This window comes from Podarcis vaucheri (genome assembly GCF_965113315.1).
Source record: "Podarcis vaucheri genome assembly, chromosome: 7".
Lineage (NCBI taxonomy): Eukaryota > Metazoa > Chordata > Lepidosauria > Squamata > Lacertidae > Podarcis > Podarcis vaucheri.
The window spans coordinates 50,330,623-50,343,054 of NC_138765.1; the positions used below are offsets into that span (position 1 = coordinate 50,330,623).

The following is a 12,432-nucleotide window of genomic DNA, read 5'->3' on the forward strand; positions in this document are numbered from 1 at the left end:
AAACAGCACTTAGATCAGGGGGCTAATCTGTGGCCCTCCAGATGCTGTTGGACTTCCACCAACTCCAGCCAGCATGGCCAAGGGTCAGGAGTGATGGGAGTTGTAGTCCAACATCTGGAGGGCCAAAGGTTACCTACTTTTGCTTTAGATTCCAATAAACCAGCAAAGACCTTGATTCTAATTGGTGTGCTCTTTTGGTGTGTTTGCTCTTTTGGTGGGATATGCATCAGGCCCCTTTATGGGATGTTAAACGTGGCTGAGAACTTTTAACATACCACAAAGAAAAGACCACCCACAGATCCTAATCTAATACAGAGTATGTATTATTCAGATAAGCCTAGATTGGCAAGGAAGGGGACACAAAGAGCTAGAGAGCACACAGTCTCCCTCAGTCTTAAGGACAGAGGCCGTCTAAGGAACTGATAGACTTACCATTGTCGGATAAATTCAACTCCTTGATTGAGCTGGCATCTGAAACAAGATCCTGGATCACCTGGGCACCTGCTGATTTCAGCTTTAATATGAAGACAATTCATACATATTCAAAAATAGTAAGAACATAAAAAAATAAGAACAACTCTGTCAGATCAGAGCTATTTTGATTTCTTGGTTTTGATATGCTGAGGTGTCAATTTTTATTGGCAATATTTATTAAGAACATTAAATAGAGCCCTGCTGAATTAGATCAAATACCTAAATAGTCCAACATCCCATTTCTCACGGTGGTCAACCACATGCATGCCTCTGAGAAGCCCACAAGCAGGGCAACAGGGCAATAGCCCTCTTCCACTGTTGATTCCCAGCAACTGGTATTCATGCCACCTCTGATATAGTCATCAAGTCTAGTAAGCCAAAACGGCTACATTTACTTTTTGTATGACTTGGAAAATACTGGATTTAGCCATTCAGCAGTGGAAACCTAAGCTAGAAAAAGAGAACCTTAAACCACATGAATCTAGTGATTTATTATCCGAGGAAATAGTCATTTCAGCTGCTAGGTAAAGCCACTCACTTTGGCTGCTACTGAATTTTTACCTATGCATCACCTAAAATGGTATTTTCACCTTGGTTAATATTAAATCTGATTCATAAGAAATGAACCATGTCTCAGATAACTGTAACACAAACTTCATATCATCTGCCCCTTTGCCTACATGTTCTTCAAACCTCTCTAGCAAATTTTATTAGGTACACTTTTGGGGGGAGGGGTGTCCCTTCTTACCTCACAGCTACTGAGGTCCAGGTGCAGACCACTCAATCGGTGGTTATATGCCAAGGCCTGCAGCAAAGCTCTGTAACAAACCAGAAAGGAAACAAGCCACTGGTGGAGGAAGAGGAGTGCGGGGAGAGCGCACTGCCCCTGGCAGCGCGATCCTGGTAGGGTGCCCCCCCCCGCCTGCGCGGGGTGCCACACCCCCAGGACATGTGCCAGCCCTGCCCCTGCCTGCTCTCCGCCCCCCAGTGCCGGAGTATGAAGCTTCGCCACTGTAGGGAGCAGCTCTAACTGCCAGGTTGTCATGAGGGAAACCTGGTTCTGCATCTTCTCCCCCTCCACTATAGATTTGACTCCATCCCAAAATGCTTCATTTAATCCCTAATAGCTCACCACTTTGCTTCTTTGAACCCCAAAAGGGTAAGAATTACTTTGTGTTGGATCAGATCAAAAGTTCAGCTAGTCCAGCACTGTACAACAGCTACCCTGTGCTGTTGCCTTCCAGCAAGCTGGTATTCAGTGATAGGCTGCCTCTAACCATGGAGATTCCAAACAAACACCATGGATTTGTTTCCTTCTCAATGGATTTGTCAAACCCCCCCCCCCCTTATGCATTCTGTGGCAAATCCATAAATTAATGTGTGTGTTACGGAATTCATCTTGATTATGCCTCATTCCTTCATGCCCACTCAGCTAAGAAATAGTCAAGTATACCTTTCTGTGCCTGTCCAGCAATTTTTCTTCTTTTGATATTATTATTATTAGTTACCTTCACATATTTACTTGTTCATATTGGCTGCATTCAGATGAAACACTAACCCACAGTTTAGTGTTATGAGAATGAGCCTAACCTCCTCCAGAGCTTGTGTACTTCTCTCCCCCTCCTCTTCTCTCCTCTTGCAGTGCAGCTGTAAGGAGGAGATTGGAAGTTTTATTTTCAATTACTTCAGAACCCCAAACTGTGGTTAATTTTAACTATGGTTCATTGAAACAAGCCAGCTTCATAAGCTATGGTTGGTGTGAAGTTGGTCCCCCCCCCCGAAACAAGCCAAAAAAGATTAGCCACAGTTAGTTTGATTTAGATGGCATGACAAGTGATGTGTCATCAAAAATGGAAGTGAAAGCTTCTGAATTCCTTGCAGCTACACCAAAGAATGAGAAGGGAAGAGAGTGTAAGCCTGGAGAATGTCTTGGTGTATTCCCATCACAATAATTTGCTGTTCATCACGACATCCAAAGGTTATTTTCATCCTTATAGTAGTTCTTCAATACAGATCACTTATTTACAAACGAGGAACCAAAGCTGGAAGAACAATGAATTACACAAGACTACAACAACCTATGGCAGATATGGGACTTGAATCCAGATCACATTCAATATTGTCTCTCTCTCCCCCTCCCTAATGGGAGCCAGCTAAAAACAACAATTTACCCCTCACCTCAAAGCCTCTGTTGGTAACTTGGTTCCAGCCAATGAAACATGTTGGAGAGCAGAGGCTTTGCTGAAGAAATTGCTGATTCCAACAGGAACATCACTGTTCTTTCTGAAAAGAAGTGCAGTAACTTAAGTTCTATGGGCAGGTATCAGGACGCACAGACCCCTGGAAGTGGATCAGAAAATACCTCCTCACTAGAGGAGGATGAAGGGAAGGGCCATAGCTCAGTGGCAGAACAGCTGCTTTGCATGCAGAAGGCCCTGTATTCAATCCTCAGCATTGCCAGGTAGGGCTGAAAAGGTTCCCTGTCTGATAACCTGGAGAAAACAGCATAGACAATACTGAACTAGCTAAACCAATGGTCTGACTCTGTATAAAGCAGCTTCCTATGTTCCTATGATGTCACCATGAATCCCAGGACCAAGGGAGACAAGGAACCCAAAAGGAACACTAACACTCATACCACCTCCACAATATTCCATCCAGGGTAACTGCAGACTTGTGAGACCTGATATGGCCTAACTGGACTCATCCCTTAACTCTGGACCCTCCATGGGGTCCTAAGGAACAGTAAAGGCAGAAAGTCCAAAATGAAGCTTAGTCCTGATGCTACTGTGCTCACTTGGCTGAACAAGGCATCCCATGTCAAAAGAGGAAAAGCAGTCAGGGTCATGATCCCATTAGCACCCCAGGAAGGGTGGGACAAGCAGGCTGAGTAATTAAACCCTCTGCTGCTAGCTGGAAGACCTGTTCATAGCAAAGCAGTATTCTGCTCAGCTCTTTTCCCTGGCTCAGGACTAGGTCCTCTGACTGACTGGACAGCTCCCCTGCCTGGCTCAGACAGCTGAAATGAGTCAACTAGCTCCCCTAATCACAGGGCATCCCCTTAAAAGTAGGTGATTGTCAGAGGAGACTTGGGTAGACTGTCCCAAGACCTTAGGGGAGACTGAACCCACTCCACCACGAAATCTTCATAGTCAAAAGCTTGATTTGGAAATGTAATCCTCTGCCAAGATCTTGCAACCAAAGTCATAAGAATGTACACGATTGTCACTCAACACAAGAACAGCACCTAAACTTGAATTCAGGAGCAATGCAGATTCTTTATGTGAAGCAAGACCCAAGTCAGGTTTAGACATCTGGACTAGGCTATCAGGAAGTACCGTAAGTCATTACCCTAGAAACCCACTGAACAAAAGAGCTTCACATGCATATTTTCAGGCTCTTGCCCAAAATCACAATGGTTTATGGATTTTTTTTTAAAAGCTCAGTTTAAAAGCTCTACCAACTTTTATACCATGTTGTCTTCTTGTACACCAATTTGAGGTTTTATGGTACATAAATCTAGTGAAATAAATAAATAAAATAAAACTGCAGGCTGGCATAATATGCTACTGCTCCCAAGTAGCCTGCCAGAAAGGTGCAGGGAAAGCACACCAAGCTCTTACTTGTGTGTATAAACGTTCTTGGATAAGTTCAGGTGGATTAGGCTTTCACAGTAACCAGCACCCAAGGCATCAAAAAGCTGGGGACAGAGGAGGAAAAGGTCATAGACAACTGCGGAAAACAAAACAAAAGAAGCTCATGGTCACCTGTGGAATTCTGAGAGTGCCACTGGGTTCCATAAAAAGTTTTATATTTTGGATTTAACTGTTGACTCAGGCTATGGTCACATGCTATACCTTTAAAGCACATTTGAAGCACATTCTTCCCCTCAAATAATTATTGGCACTGTGGTTTACCTCTCACATAGTTACAATTCTCAACAACCCTTAACAAACTACAGTGCCTAGAATTCTTTGAACTGGGAAATGTGGTATGAATGTGCTTTAAAAATATATCATGTATGTAGTCTCAGTCATTTTGGCTGAGGGTTTTATATTGCTGTTTTATGAAATTGTAAGTTTTGAATGTTGTAAGCTGCCCAGAGTGATAGTATCGATTTTGTTTATTTTTGCAACAGAAGGGCAGGATCTCAATGTTTTAACAAAGAAAATAACTAGCAAACTCCATTTTCAAATAGAAACAGCCACTGCCAGTGAGAGTAGTCAGTACTTGGTTAAGTGGACTAAGGGTCTGACTCATTTTAAAGGAACTTCACTCGTGACAGCACAATAATACAGGGTCCTCATTCCGGGAAAATGACATGGTACAACATGCTTAAGAGTAAGAAATAGCAGCAGCTGCCAGGTGCTCACCACATCCAAAGCGCAGGCTGTCCCAGAGAGATCAAGGTGACCTAAAGCATTTGGCTGACTCAGGAAAGAAAACAAGCCCTGAAAGGGGGGAGAGAGAGAGAGAGAGAGAGAGAGAGAGAGAGAGAGAGAGAGAAGACTTACTTGTTGAGAAAGAAAATTGCAGTGCGCCTGTTGTAAGACAGCAAGGTCCACCGCAAGCATTTCTTTAATGTACTCTAGAGCAGTGTTTCCCAACCGGTGTTCCGTGGCACACTACTGTGCCGTGAGACATTGGCTGGTGTGCCGTGGGAGGGAGGCGGGCGAGTCGGGCGGTGAGAGGCGGCGGCGGCGAGGATCCGCGTCGAGCCGGGGGCGGCTCCGCGGTGGTGGTGCCGAGCGGCGGAGCAGCGCGTGCAAAAGGGAGGAGCGCGAGACAGCGGAGGAGGAGGAGGCCGGCATGTCCGGGCAGCAGCAGCAACAACAGCAGCAGCAACTCCTGGCGACGGCTCCTCAAGCCCCGCCGCCGCCCCCTCCTCCGCCCGCTATCGCCGCCACCACCACAACAGCCGCCGCCGCCTCAGTTGCCGCCGTCCCTCAGTCCCTCACTCTGCTGCCTCCTCCCACCCCCAAAGCTTGGAGGTTCCCTGGCAAGGGGGAGGGAAAAAACTTTCACTTTCGTGCGTCCCTCCCGGCGTGACGCTGCGCGCTGACGTCACGGGGCTGTGCCGCGGTGGTGTGCCGCGAGATTTTTTTCCTTAAACAGGTGTGCCGTTGCCCAAAAAAGTTTGGGAAACACTGCTCTAGAGCTGCCTTTGAAAACTATCCAGAAGCTCCAACAGGCCTAAATGCCACTGCTAAACTAATATCTGGAGCTTTCTAGATAGAACATGACTCAGTTCCTTATTTAAAAGCATTTATAAGCTGCTTAATATTTCAGAAAAATCTAAATGGTGTATAATCTAACAAACAATATACTGTATCATTAAAACTAAACCCAATAAAACTTCAATGTAAAAAAACAAATGAAAGTGTATAAAAGTGAATAGAACAAAAATATCATTGTTTACCTCTATGCTTCTGAGCTGTTCACCTTTAAAGCCCTGAATCACCAGCAAAAGTGACCCCTTGAGCCACTTAAACTATCCAATGACTTTGCCTGGTGATGAGACAACTTAAAGCTTGTGAACTGACACAGAATATTTTAGCAGCGACAGGTCTTGTGGGACTCGACAGCAAGGTAAGTTAAGTTTTGGGAAGAGAAGGTGAAAGGCCCAGAAAACTCTTCCTGCAAAGAGACAACTGCTCCAGAACAGCATTGTTGACTCTGTTATTTCATTAGCTTCTGCAGAAATGCAAAAGCAAATGAAACCTAGATGCATTGATTTTTAAAGATTGTAATTCCAAAACAGCAACATTGGGGCTGAGGAGCAAACTTTGAGTCCCTGTCTGTGTCTGAAACAGAAGGCAAAACACATCTGCTACACAGTTTCCAGGGGCCATGAATACTCACGTCTGCACCTTCAGTGGCCAGGCTCCCTGGGTTCCCAGAAAGGTCCAAGTGGTACAGAGTAGTTCTGTATAGTCTATTGGAGCCTAGAGAATGGCAAAGGGCCAACATTCCTGGCAGGCAAGAGAAATCACAAAGAGGTGTTAAGGATGCAAGTGCCAAGTTACATAGAGGAAGGTGGAGGGCAACTGTTTCATTTGCAAGGTTGGCCTTGCTTAGCTCAGATTCTGACATTGACTGGTGAAATCTGGTATGTACAGAGAACTAAATCTTTACCTGAAGTGAGAAAGCATTCCTTCAGCTAGATAAGCACAGTTGCATGATATGCTCCAATGCAATTTATAGATTTGTTAAATATCAACAATTGGTACATGCAGGTCTTCCATCCAGTGACCCTGTTAAAGGGCTGGCTCTACCATTAGGTAGAGTGAGGTGGCTACCTCACCTCAGTCAACTGATTTTTGATGTCATGAAAGGTCAGCAACTTCTTACTTTAAGTTGGAATTATTGTATTTTCCCTCCCGGTAAGAGGCATTTAAGGGATTTTCTGCCACAAGTAGTCAGTCTTGGCTCCTATACACTTTTACTTGGCTGTACCCATGGGGCATGCTGTTTTTGTTCCCTCCCAGGTAAAAAGTTCTTGAGCTGGTCCCAGTGCCATTAAAGAACAGAAATTGTCTGGTTGTTGTTTTTTTAGTTATCAGCTTGTTTAACTATATCAAGGCTTTGGAGGTGTTGTGCTGGATTTTTTAATTTTCATTTTGCTTTGGCCAGCCCTGGATCCATGCAGTGAAGAAAACAGGCAATGTATATTTATTTTATTAAAAAAGGAATATGAACCAGTATTTAATAGAACTAATAAAACATTAATATGGAAGAATGAAGGCAAAAAATCTAATCACTGCAATAAATCTCACAGCAAGATAACATTAATAATGACACCACAATAAAGATACTATAAATAGATACCACAGATGAAGATTTAGATTTCAGTTCTCTCTGCTGTGCTAATGCCATCCTAATACAGCATCCTGAAACAGTACCACTACCCCAAACCCTTCAACCATGGACTAACTGTTTCCCCCTGTACCTTTTGGAGTCAAGGAGGTCCTAGCAAAGTTCAAGCTTTGGAAGCCCTTGATGCTTTGCTCTAAGTTCTGGCTCAGAGCAATTATACCTAAAGAGAGAACAGAACCCTTGAGTAGACATAGAATGCAATTGTACTGCCATGTACCAGTACTTCAGTGGTGCTTCTAGGCAGGCAGTTCCTAGGACCAGCCAAGAATTCTTCTACCATAGTAAACTACAAGTGGCATTGCAACAATCAACTTTCCACACAACTTGGGTGGCAGTGGGAGTATTGTAATTTTTCTGTATACATCCTACTATGCTTCATCGACATAGATGGGCCAGAAAATAACCCATCAAATTTTTTACATTTTTTTTCTGATCAATAATTTAATTTGAACCATGGTATTCGTTCATTTAAGAGTAATTACCTGTGAGATGTCATGATTTGTTTTTTAAAAAGGTTTTGATATACAGATACAGATAGGTAGCCGTGTTGGTCTGCCATAGTCAAAATAAAAAAATTCCTTCCAGTAGCACCTTAAAGACCAACTAAGTTAGTTCTTGGTATGAGCTTTCGTGTGCATGCATACAGATGTTCCAGATGGCTCTTAGACAAAGTTTTTAGATCAGAAGTATTTTAAATTGGGGGGCGGGGCAGCACATTGATAAAATGGTGGCAACTAGTAAGGCAGTGGGGAGTTTTAGAAAAATACTCTTTTATTTAAGATTGCTTCCTCAGCTTGGGCCCTCAGGATACTGTCAGCCTACAACTCCTGTTATCCCTTACCGTTGGCCATGCTGGCTAGGGCTGATGGGAGTTTTAGTTATATATAAAAATAGGATAGTAGCATTTTAGTGCTAACTAAAAGAACAATTATAAATAAAGAGGAACAGTGATAATATGATGACCACTTGAAAAGTAATAGTCAAAGTTTGCCAAGTGGGGGAAAAGTCTACCTGCCCAATATATCAATACACATTTTGCAACCATGCCACTTGGAAATACTGAAAAAGAAGCACAAAAGCAATCTAGACTTGGAGAAATTCTACAAAAGATGGAAGCAGCACTAGGAAAACACAGGACTATATAATGATTGGGTGATGATATCGTGATGCAAATTTTCCCCAAGGTGAATGAATGACACGCAGCAATTACACACTAAATGCTATTTGTTTAACAAATTCACTCTTGTTCCCCAAGTTAATCTTACTGCTTAAGCCAGTGTGGGCCAGAGCTAATCTTGGACCAACATTCAAATCCAACCTCCTCTTCTTCAGTGTAGGGATTTAAAACAAATTTCTCAGCCTTAGCTCACCATTGGTCACCTACCTCATAGGGCTACTGTAAGGTCAAACACACATAGTAAAGATGGTGAATCACTTAACAAATTAAAAGACCATATTTATAATAGCTGAAGCACTCAAACTAATTGAAGACTTGGAAAGGTCTCTTTTCTATCAGGGCAGAGAAGGCAACTTTAGTAATTGAAAGTTCTAAAGGCAGAAACAAATGAGATTCTCTCTACCTAGGTAACTGCAGCAGGAGGATTTAGCCAAAAAATAGAGCAACCAAGTAAATAGTTAAGACAGTCAGTGGCGGAGCTTCATGCTCCAGCACCGGGGGACATTGAGCAGGCAGGGGTGGGGCTGGCGCACGTCCCGGGGGTGGGGTGCACTGTACGCACGTCCTGGGCAGGGCAGGGCATGCCACCTGTAGGGGCGTGGCGCCTAGTGCAGGCTGTGGGCAGCCGCAATGGCACCTTACTGGAATTGCGCTGCCGGGGGCGGTGCACTCCCCCCGCACTCCTCTTCCTCCGCCAGTGAAGACAGTGAACCAAGTTTATTATTATGGCCAGAACACACAAGTCACTACTATGCAATATTGGCCAAGAGATCAGAAATTGCACTACCTCGGTCCTCAAGCAGGTTTCCAGAAAGATTAAGCATGTTTAAGGTATTGCTTGGATTATTGTGAAGCACCTGGGCCATCCGTTGAGCAAAATCACTGCAAGGGAAAAAGATTTCACACAGTAACAAGCCCACAGATGAAAATAATAGTACCTCACACATTTTGACTTCCCTTCGTGCCAACCAAACATCTGTGGTCACTAAGAACTTGCTCCTCTCCCAAGGGTTGATACAGTGGTACCTCGCAAGACGAATGCCTCGCAAGACAAAAAACTCGCTAGACGAAAGGTTTTTCCGTTTTCGATTTGCCTCGCAAGACGAATTTCACCTATGGGCTTGCTTCGCAAGACGAAAACGTCTCGCGACTTTGTTTCCTTTGTCTAAAAACAAAGACATGTTTTGTTTATAAAGTTAATTTATTTTCCCTTCAATTTTTGAACTGCTCTTTACAGTATGTGTGACTTTAAAGAGCAGTTAATAAACTGTTGTTGTACCAAATTTGGCTTTGTTTGGACTTTTTTTGACCATAGGAACGCATTAATTGATTTTCAATGCATTCCTATGGGATTTCGTGATTCGCAAGACGAAAAATTCGCTAGACGACAAAACTTGCGGAACGAATTAATTTCGTCTTGCGGGGCACCACTGTACCTTGTTCCTGATTTTGTGCTGCACAGTGCAAGATCAGGAACAATTCCTTATTCTCCTCTCAACTCCAGCCACGGAGCATGAGATGGAGAACTCATCACTGGAAACACATTGCATGGAAGCAAGCCCCAGCCTGAAGCAAGTCCCAGCTCTATTTGGGTTCTGTGTTGCTAAGGTCTCCTCCTGACCTTAAGAACCATCCCTTTAGATATGTTAAGTGGAGCACAATGGTGAGGATGATCCATGACGCCCATTCCAGTTCCAAGATTAGGGGGCAACCTGGTAGCATCCTAAACTTGCCAGAGGTTGGTGGAACACTCAACATTATGACCAAAATATGAACTTCCGGACCTGCCTACTGACTGGTGCATGGTTTGCAAATTTAGCCCATACTGAAGGCCAAAGTCAATCTGACTGAAAATGTTCTGGTGGGATGCCCATGAGGATGTTTTTAAACCCACATGTGTGCAGCACAAACTCCTACTCAAGTCTTCTTGAGTTCTTCTCTTGGAAGAAACAGAAGGTCAGAGAAGATCAGAAATAGTTCTGGTTACCACAGCAGGAGGCATGGAGACAATTAAGTGGCAGAGCTTAGAACTCATGCTCTACTCCTGACACATTCCTATTCATAGCTTTAAGTATTCGTTTTTCCAATCTGTATACTGTGCAAGCTTGTTGGTGTGTGCTGCACTTGTATCTTAAACTGGTGTTTATCTGCCACTTTGTGTGTGACTGGCACAATGCTGTCCATCTTCCGCGGGATTTTGCAGTGCCTTCTGGATCTTTTAAATCACAACCGTGTATGACCATGCTGGCTGGAGTTGCAGTCCAAAACATATGGAGGGCACCTGGTTGGTGAAGACTGGTTTACGACATGCATTTAAACTCATTTCATTAATCAACTAAGATTCCATAACATCCCTAATTCTTTTGCTGGACATTTTGCTCAATCCTAAATAACTGGTCTGATCATTGCCACAGCATGCTGATATATTATGAAGCTGTTTGTTGCATGCTGTTAAAAAAGTGTACCTGTTGTCATGCAGTGTCCCACTCCCAACAGCAACCACCATTTATTATGAATTCACTATATATTAATAATGAAACCTCCAGACTTTTTCTGCTTACAACTTCAAGCCACAGTTTTCCAACACCAGCTCTTCCAGAGTCACTGATTTGCTGAGAACATGGAGAATCTGATCCAGGATATCCAAATTCTAGGGCAGAATAAAATATACTGTGAAGCCCTGCTAGGGAAGGTTCAGGAAGACGTTTTACTTCTGACTTATGAAAGAGGCAGAGGCAGTTATTATCAAAGAACTTGTAAATAATCACTAACTCCTATAATATATTAACAACTAGCAGAAAATTATGGGACAAAAAATGTAAAATTCTCTTTTCTATATTCTGATTTTCTCCCCGCCCTACTCTGAAAACTCACCTTCTCCTACAGAGGTTGTGTTCCAAGTGCCCCTGCTAAATTCAGTGGCTACCAGGATAGGGCCTCCTTGGTAACAGCACCATGTTTATGGAATAGCCTCCCAAGAGAGGCTTGCCTGGCATCATCTTTATGCTCTTTTTGATGGCTGGCACACAGCTCCTTATTCAGGCAGAGTTTTTAAACAACTAGTGCTTTTAATCTGAGCGTCTCAGTTTTATAGTTTATATTTTGCTGTAAATCTTCAAGAAGCACATTTTTATTCTTTTTATTGTTTTGTATTGTATTTCTAATATTGTATTTTATTAATTTTTGTGAGCTGCCCACACAAATGCCAACCATCGTTGTTGTTGTTGTTGTCATCATAAGAATTAAGAAGGATGCTTTTTAAACCAGGTCCATCTAGCCTAGTACTATCTACTCTATCTGGCATCACCACTCCAGGCGCTTTTCACATCACAGGATGCTTTCAATTGGGGGTGTCAGGGATTGAACCCAGGCCCTTCTGCATGTGAAGCATGTTCTCTGGTGATCCCTCTCCAATTTACATTTATTTGTTTTATTTATATCCCGCCTTTCTTCCATCACAGAACTCAAGGTGTTATACATGGAATTTGCATGCAGTCTCCCATCCAGGCAATGACCAGACCCAGACCAGCTTGGCTTCAGCAAGGAGGCTGCATCCTGTGTTCTTATGCTTCTGTCCATCTCAGGGAAGTCCTTGCCAAAAAGCCTAGCACACTGCACTCACCAGTTTGAAGTCCTTGCAGCACAGCCTTGTGAACCACTGATTCAATGACAGGCTAGTCACACTAACAGCCACATCTCTGCAACAGGAAAAAGCAATATTACATAGAAAATGTATTCTGTCAAGTTGTACCATTAATCCATCTAGCTCAGTATTGCAGACACTCAATGGCAGCATCTCTTCAGGGTTTCAGGCAGGGAAATATCCAAGCCCTACCTACAGATGCCGGTAATTGAACCAGGAATGGGACCTTCTGTATACGAAGTAGGTGCTCAACAACTCAGCT

At 43.4% G+C, this 12,432-nt stretch overlaps 1 protein-coding gene across 3 annotated transcripts in view; it reads right to left on the reverse strand.

Moving 5' to 3' along the window:
- CARMIL2 (capping protein regulator and myosin 1 linker 2) overlaps nucleotides 1-12,432 on the reverse strand; it is a 62,059-nt gene that overhangs the window by 34,032 nt on the left and 15,595 nt on the right. For all 3 annotated transcript variants that reach the window (XM_082229268.1, XM_082229267.1, XM_082229269.1), the window contains 10 exons: nucleotides 12,150-12,225; nucleotides 11,089-11,177; nucleotides 9,315-9,409; nucleotides 7,424-7,510; nucleotides 6,337-6,446; nucleotides 4,848-4,925; nucleotides 4,098-4,174; nucleotides 2,653-2,757; nucleotides 1,223-1,292; nucleotides 433-514 (listed from right to left, as the gene is read on the reverse strand). In XM_082229268.1, coding sequence (XP_082085394.1) covers nucleotides 433-514; nucleotides 1,223-1,292; nucleotides 2,653-2,757; nucleotides 4,098-4,174; nucleotides 4,848-4,925; nucleotides 6,337-6,446; nucleotides 7,424-7,510; nucleotides 9,315-9,409; nucleotides 11,089-11,177; nucleotides 12,150-12,225 — 869 coding nt within the window. The remainder of the gene's footprint in view (nucleotides 1-432; nucleotides 515-1,222; nucleotides 1,293-2,652; nucleotides 2,758-4,097; nucleotides 4,175-4,847; nucleotides 4,926-6,336; nucleotides 6,447-7,423; nucleotides 7,511-9,314; nucleotides 9,410-11,088; nucleotides 11,178-12,149; nucleotides 12,226-12,432) is intronic.